The sequence below is a fragment of the Neophocaena asiaeorientalis genome, unplaced genomic scaffold (genome assembly GCF_003031525.2).
Source record: "Neophocaena asiaeorientalis asiaeorientalis breed wild unplaced genomic scaffold, Neophocaena_asiaeorientalis_V1.1 scaffold116, whole genome shotgun sequence".
NCBI classification, from domain to species: domain Eukaryota; kingdom Metazoa; phylum Chordata; class Mammalia; order Artiodactyla; family Phocoenidae; genus Neophocaena; species Neophocaena asiaeorientalis.
In genome coordinates, this window is record NW_020174561.1 from 11877374 (window position 1) to 11886039 (window position 8666).

The 8666-nt window shown below is 34.4% G+C and overlaps 1 protein-coding gene across 1 annotated transcript in view; it reads left to right on the forward strand.

The window, feature by feature from the left end:
- Positions 1-8666, forward strand: part of SAMTOR (S-adenosylmethionine sensor upstream of mTORC1) — an 84434-nt gene that overhangs the window by 28637 nt on the left and 47131 nt on the right. Inside the window, exon 3 of the mRNA XM_024757839.1 lies at positions 2939-3109. Within this exon, the coding sequence (XP_024613607.1) occupies positions 2939-3109 (171 nt within the window). The remainder of the gene's footprint in view (positions 1-2938; positions 3110-8666) is intronic.

Consider the following 8666-nt stretch of genomic DNA (forward strand, 5'->3'; position numbering starts at 1 on the left):
CATTCAGAGTTGGACTCTCTCTGTGGTGAACCTTAGCTGGCATTATCGATTTTTCTGTGCCACCTTCCTCTCTTACACAGTCCTCATCTGACTCTGTACTTCGGGTAACTCCAAAACCAACTCAGTTGGCCTCAGATTTTTATTTCCCCAATTACATGTAAAATAAGGTGCTATTCCTGTTTCCTAGTTATGCCATGGGTGTGAACTGTGTGTGCTTTTATTTGCTCTTTCTAATGTTTTGTATATTTTTTGGAAGTTTTGTAGGGAGATTGGGGTTTAGATGGTGGTTATTATCCTATGAGTATCTGGAATTCTAGCCCTTTAAGTATTTTGCAGTCAAGTGTCTAGGTAACATTGAGATTGAACCACATAAAATTGCAATTTTTGTGGGTCAAGAACTACTGAATATCAGCAGCTCTTTGTGGTTCCACCTAATAGAAAGGTAAGTAATCTCTTTACCCTTGTGTTTCATGCCTTAGTGAAATATTATATGATAAAGGTATTATTTTTAGTATTAATTCCAAGGTGATTCAGGCTATATTTTTCAATCAACCTTACTGAGGTTTAATTAATATTCAATAAAATATACCCATTCTAGTGTACAGTTCAGTGAGTAATGACAGTTGTTTACACTTGTGTAACCATCACCACTGTCTAGATACAGAACTTTTCCATGACTCTAAAAAGCTCTAGTGTACACCTCTGTAGTCAGCCCACCCCCCACTCAAAGAAACCACTAAACCATTTCTGTCATTAGATTAGATTTCTAAAAAAGACCACATTCCTAAATAGGCCTGTCAGTCTTGCATGATCTGAAGTTTGCTTACCTCTCCAGTGTCATGTGGCTGTCGTTCCTCTCTATATGTGTGTTGGCCTTAGGGCCTTTTCACTTATGAGTCCATCCATCCATTTTCTGCCTGGCAGTTTAAATTTCACATGCCTTGAACCGATGTCTATCTCTGCGGGATCCATGATGCTTTTCTCTTCCATGCCTTTGCTTGTGCTGTTCTCTCTGCCAGGAAAGCACTTTCCTCCTTAACTAACATTCTTCCTAGCCTGATTTATTCCTACTTATCTTCCTAAAATCAGCTTATACTACTGATTTTAGATTGGGCGTTAGGTATTTATCAATTGTATTTTCTTTACTATTGGGTTGGCCCAAAAATTTCTTTTGGAAACCCAAACAAACTTTTTGGCCAACCCAATATATAATTATTTGTCTCCTTCACTAGTCTGAGCTCCTTGAGGGCAGCAATGCCTTCTTCAATTTGTTTTTCCATCACCTATGTGCCTGGCACATGATAGGTACTTAATAAATGTTTGATTAGTGATAAATGAGTTTCAACTCCTGTATATAATTTGAGTTAAAATTAAATCCCATAGGATAAGTTAAAGAAGTCTTTATTAGATACTTAGGCAAACTGAAATTGAACTAATAGCATCCTTTAAGTGTGAGGGGAAATGAGCATTGTTTCATTAGACACCATAGTTCTACTTGCTGAAATCAGTTTTAAATTAATTTTTCACTTCTTCTCTAGCCATGTGTTTTTGAAACTGCACCAAGGAGTGTCTATGGAGAAAAATAGTCTAGCTTGTTCAGAGTATGAGCTATATGGAATAATAATGTGGTTTAAGAATCTAAAAATAAAGAAAATTTGTTTAGTTTCCATTTACATTCACTTTAAGCTTTGATAAGTATATCAGTTAATTGTCTAAGTATGTATCTCCTGTCATATTGTAAGATCAAGGGCCAGAGGCAGATCATACCAGTCTTGCTTCCTTTAAGTTTTTTGTCTTTAATAGCTAGTAAATGTTTTGAGTTGATTCTGTGGTTCATGTTTATTGTCCTGTTACATACCCAGGCGTGGTACCCTACTATTTTCACCCTAAAATTGTATTAGGTATGAAGAAAATTGTTTAATCTTAATGCCAGTCATCAGTTTCTGATTACGGATAACAACCTGATATGGGCTAAACTAAATGAGTTTGAAATAATACATCTTGAAAAATCTGCATTTTAATATCCATTTATATTATAAGAATTGGGACAAGCAGTAGTGGTCTCTTGATGGACAGGAATAATTTCCAAGTGTTATAAAAATCACTATTATGTTAAAACCTTTGTTCTCTCTGAATGTATACCTTTATAATATGATACCATTTTTACCTTAACCAGATTTTTATGCTCTTCTTTCAGAGCAAATAGCATGATTCTTAATATTTTGGCAACCTGATTTTGTGACTTTTTTTTTAACAGCAATTGGATATAGTTTAATGGAGCTTCTCTTTTGTGTGATAACTATACATATATATATATTTTTTATTGGTATAGTTGTTTTACAATGTTGTGGTAGTTTCTACTGTACAGCGAAGTGAATCAGCCATATGTATACATAGATCTTGCTTTTTTGGATTTCCTTCCCATTTAGGTCAACACAGAGCACTAAGTAGAATTCCCTGTGCTATACAGCAGGTTCTCATTAGTTATCTATTTTATACATATTAGTGTATATATGTGTGACTTTGTTTTTATAAACCAGGAGGGATCTGAAAAACAACTGTCTACTACCAGCAGAGCTGGCTCAGAGTTAACTGTGACTACTATTCTTTTTGGATTCTGTCACTGAATAACAGAGTTATCTAAGCTTTTCTGGAGGAACTTATGTTTTAGCTAAGAATAAAGTTCAGCAAAACATACAGGCACATTGTACTTCTGAAAAAACACTTTTAAACATAAATCTATAATCATGCTTTGTTGTATGGTAATTTTAAAAATTTGAAAATGCTACAGGTGCTCAAACTTACCTCTATGACATTTTAAAAATAGGACACTATAATTTGAAAATTTCCCATTTTGATTAATAAAGGTTAATATTTTCCCATTTTATTTTATATTCATACCTATTGTTTTAAAATATAACTTTATTTTGCCTTGTAGTGTATGCAGAGAATATTTTCAAAATGGTGGGAAGAGAAAAGCACTTGAAAAAGATGAAAAAAGAGCTGTACTCGCCACTAAGACCACTCCAGCCTTAAATACGCATGAATCTTCTAAACTTGAAGGTCATTTAACCAACCTCAGCTTTACAAACCCTGAATTTATAACTGAGTAAGTATACTTTTCTACTTAGATTATTAACATTATCCTGGATTGCTGTGTTAATAATGTAAAATAGTGTAATGGTTTACAGCAAGTAGTGGGCATTTTGCTTGCTTCTCTGGTCATATGTTAGTCTGAGAAATGTAAATTTGTTATATTATTAGGTAGGAAAGTAGCATAAAATTTTAAGGGATATCTGGGAAACTAGTAGTTCCATAACATCGATTGTTCTCACTAAAAATGAGAAAGAATCATTCATTAAATGTTACATTTTATGGTAATACAAAGAATCAAAACAGTGAAATCCAGTTAAATTAAATCCACTGACAAATCACAAATAAAGAATTAATGGAAGATTATTAATAGAACCAATTCCCATTATTTTATTTTCAATATAAAAATCTGCCTGCTGCTAATATATATATATGCATATAGGCATAAATTTTATTTAATAAGTACATGAGTATTTTCCCAGTTTTACTGAGATATAATTGACATGTAACACTGTTTAACACATACAACAAAGTGATTTAATATATGTATATATTGTGAAATGATTACCGCAGTAAGTTTAGTTAACTATCCCTCACCTCACCTAACTACCATTTTTTTTCCTTATGAGAACTTTTAGCAATTTTCAAATATACAATACAGTATTGTTAACTATAGTTACCATGCTGGATATTACATCTTCAGAACTTATTTATCTTATAATTGGAAGTACCTTTCACCCAATCCCTAAATTTGTGATCTGACAGTCACAAATCTTATTTTGTTTCTATGAGTTTGACTTTTTTTTTTTGACTCTACATAGAAGATCATACAGTATTTGTCTTTTCGTGTCTGACTTACTTAGTGCAGTGACCTCATGGTCCATCCATGTTGTTGCAAATGGCAGGATTTCCCATTTTTTTATGGCTAAATAATATTTCATTTTGTATGTATTATAATCCAATTAATTTTAATAGTATTAAAATTATTTATATACCTTAGTACCAGAATAAATTTGTGGAATCAAGTAATATTGTATTACTCTCTTGAAAATGTTAAGCTCGAATAATTCTAGAAACATTCCTAATAGACACTGCAGGCTAACCATGGAAATAAAATTAAATTAACCTCTTAAAACATTTCCAAACCTGTAGATATCAACATAACATTACCTTTGGTTACTTTGATTTTATACCATGTTGAAATATTATCTAGTTAGGTATAAGCAGTTTCATTCAAAAATTAATATACCTTTGATTAGTTCTGTAGGAAAAGATCTTTACCTTTATTCAAAGGTTACTACAAAGCTTACAAAGCATAATGAGTTACTAAACATCTTATAACTCAGGTGTTACGAACATTCTTGAATATTTTTAAAATATTGACCAGCATAAGAAATTATATAGTTAACAGTGCTATCAAAAACAGGTACATATGGAAAACGTGAACCCTAGAATTTCTATATCGTTCTTTTTTATAGTCTCTGTTTCATTGTTGAGATTACTTTGTTAAGTCATTGTCATATTTTCCTTTTACTCTTCTGAACGTGGTTTCTTTGAACATTTTTATAATAGCTGATTTGAGGTCTTTGCTAAATACATTTGGGCTCACTCAGAATCTATTTACTGCTCTTTTTCTTGAATATGGACTACACTTTCCTGTTTTTCTCTGCATGTCTCATAATTTTTTGTTGAAAACTGTCCAATATATTTTTGAAGTTATAGAAACTCTTGTTTTGGATTTTTCCCCAAGGAGGGTGGTGATGGTGGTGGTGGTTTTTAGTAATCTCCCTGCACTTAATCTGTGGAGTCTGTTTCCCTGGTAGTTTGTACATTACTATTATTTTTATTTTTTTAGGCTGGTTTCCTACAGTTTGCACTTGTGTCTGCACAGATTAGGGGTCAATGATAGGTCAGAGGTTGTGCTCAAACACCTCTCCAGCCTGTAAGGCTCCCACCCTCTGCCAGTGGATGTGTGTTGATTTGGGAGTACATTTAAAATTCAGGCAGTTTCCAAGTCTGCCTCACTTTTTGCTTTCCATCAGGCCCTCGTGGGTCTCCCGTGCATGTTCATTTAGCCTCCCAATCAACCAAGGCTATGTGGAAAGCTTATTTAGCCCTTCTGTGCCTCTTTCATTTCCAGGATATTTCTGGAATTCCTAAATTTCTGACCAGTCTTCCAGTCTACAGCTCTGGCCAACCAAAACTGCAACCTGAAGCTGGCATAGCTGCTGATTTGCCCTGTTTGTTTCTTACCATTTTGTTACTTTTACTGACATTGTTCTGTGGGTTTTTCACCCTCTGCTCCAAATCCCGTTAACCCCTTCCAGCAGGGAATTTGCTGTTTCTCACAGCCAGCCCTGTCCTCAAAGAACTTCCATACCAACTGAGCAAAGGGTGGGGATGATGAGAGTGGCTTCAGGCAAAGACACCACAGATCCCCACTGTTGTTAGCTAAGATTTAGCTGGTTTTCATGAATGAACACTTTGCAACGTGTTTGCCTAGGTTTGAGCCCTGAAATGGTTGTGTTTGATGATTGTGTTCTTTGTTATAGTTGTTTACTGAGGAGTGGATTTGCCAGCCTCTCCCCTGTCATAGTCAAGAAATTTCAGTCTCTGTTTTAATTTTAAAGGAGAAAAAGTAGTTTTAAGTATTTAAAGGAAATATGATTGTTATAGGTCAGGACTGACTTAGTATTGAAATTAAGCATTGAAACATCTTAGCCTAGGATGGCTAGATTTAGATTTTCTTCATTCTAGAAACTACTTTGTATAGCATCTGGCCCCAACATGTGTATGTAGACTTATCCCTCCCACTCCTCCTACCATTATTGCAGCCCGTATTCTAGTCTTATGGAACTGTTTAAATTCCCCTAGTGGCACATTCATGTTCTCACTTTGTGGCATTTGCAAGTACAATATATACTCTTTCTGATCAACTGTTGCTGTATTATATTAGGCTATATTTGAAGCATCTTCCCTTCTAGAACTTAACTTTAACTTCTCAAAAGAATTGGTACTCTGGTACCAATATCAAACTTTTAATATCTCTATTACAGTACTTACCATGTTGTATTAAAATCAGTATTGTATATTTTCCTGACTGCAAATGAAATAAGGTAACAGTATGAAAAATTTGCATGTAGAGAAGATTATAGGTGTAGAAAAATTATTACTCAATCCTGGTTACATTTAGGTGTATTTCTTTCCAGTCTTTTTAATAGGCACTGTTTTCTTACACAATAGAGACCATGCAGTATAAAAAATTTTGTGTAAACTGCTCTTCCTGTGCTATTAAAACACTCATTCTGCATTATATTTTATCATAAATATCTACCACTTTATGTGTCTAAATATAAAGTGATACTCATACAAAATAATAATCAATTTTTCCAAAGAGAATTTCTCGCTCTCTTACACATACACACTTCTAGAGAGGTAGATGAAATAGTCAAAGGTCAGATGTTTACTCTCTTTATTTATAGATATTATTATGTAGGAAGATATGTATTTGTTACTATCTAAATCTGTTTGACTTCCGACTTTGGATAGCAAGTGTAGCTAGCAAGGTTTATCTTTTTCCCAGTGTTATCACAAAATCAAGTCATTTTGATTTCCGGGTTCAGATAGTGATGGCTCACATAGCAAAAATACCTTGGGTTTTTTTAACTTACATTTCATGAAAACCAAAAATTTATTACTACTAGAGTCACTTTTTTTTTTCTTCTAACTTTATTGAGGTATAATTGACATATAACGTTGTGTAAGTTTAAGGTTACGATGTAATGATTTTATACATGCATATGTTACAAACTGATTACAACAATAAGGTTAGTTAATACAGCAGTTACTTCACATAGTTAGAATTCTGTGTGTGTTTGTGAGGAGAGAACTTTTAAAATCTCTCTTAGACAACATTCAAATATACAATACAGTATTGTTAACTATATTCACGTACAGAACATTACCTTACATTACATACCCAGAAACTGATTCCTCTTACAACTGGAAATTTGTACCCTTTGGACACCTTTACCATTTTCTCCCCCTCCACCTCGTGCCGCTGACAATCTGCTCTCTGTTTCTATGAGTTCGGTTTTTATAGATTCCACATTTAAGTGGGATCATAAGTGTCTTTCTCTGTCTGACTTATTTCACTAAGCATAATGCCCTCAAGTTACATCCACGTTGTTGCATATGGCAGAATTTCCTTCTTTTATGGCTGAATAACATTCCATTGCGTGTGTGTGTGTATCACATTTTCTTTCTTAAACATCTTTATTGGAGTATAATTGCTTTACAATGGTGTGTTAGTTTCTGCTTTATAACAAAGTGAATCAGTTATACATATACATATGTTCCCATATCTCTTCCCTCTTGCATCTCCTTCCCTCCCACCCTCCCTATCGCACCCCTCTAGGTGGTCACAAAACACCCAGCTGATCTCCCTCTGCTATGCGGCTGCTTCCCACTAGCTATCTATTTTACGTTTGGTAGTGTATATATGTCCATGCCACTCTCTCACTTTGTCACAGCTTACCCTTCCCCCTCCCCATATCCTCAAGTCCATTCTCTAGTAGGTCTGTGTCTTTATTCCCATCTTACCCCTCAGTTCTTCATGACTTTTTTTTCTTTCTTAGATTCCATATATATGTGTTAGCATACAGTGTTTGTTTTTCTCTTTCTGACTTATTTCACTCTGTATGACAGACTTTAGGTCCATCCACCTCACTACAAATAACTCAATTTCGTTTCGTTTTATGTCCAAGTAATATTCCATTGTATATATGTGCCACATCTTCTTTATCCATTCATCTGTTAATGGATACTTAGGTTGCTTCCATGTCCTAGCTATTGTAAATAGAGCTGCAATGAACATTTTGGTACATGACACTTTATGAATTATGGTTTTCTCAGGGTATATGCCCAGTAGTGGGATTGCTGGGTCATATGGTAGTTCTATTTGTAGTTTTTTAAGGAACCTCCATACTGTTCTCCACAGTGGCTGAACCAATTCACATTCCCATCAACAGTGCAAGAGGGTTCCCTTTTCTCCACACCCTCTCCAGCATTCATTGTTTGTAGATTTTTTGATGATGGCCATTCTGACTGTTGTGAGATTATCTCACTGTAGTTTTGATTCACATTTCTCTAATGATTCATGATGTTGAGCATTCTTTCATGTGTTTGTTGGCAATCTGTATATCTTCTTTGGAGAAATGTCTATTTAGGTCTTCTGCCCATTTTTGGATTGGGTTGTTTGTTTTTTTCATAGTGAGCTGCATGAGCTGCTTGTAAATTTTGGAGATTAATCCTTTGTCAGTTGCTTCATTTGCAAATATTTTCTCCCATTCTGAGGGTTGTCTTTGGATCTTGTTTATGGTTTCCTTTGCTGTGCAAAAGCTTTTAAGTTTCATTAGGTCCCATTTGTTTATTTTTGTTTTTATTTCCATTTCTCTAGGAGGTGGGTCAAAAAGGATCTGGCTGTGATTGATGTCATAGAGTGTTCTGCCTATGTTTTCCTCTAAGAGTTTGATAGTTTCTGGCCTTACATTTAGGTCTTTAATCCATTTTGA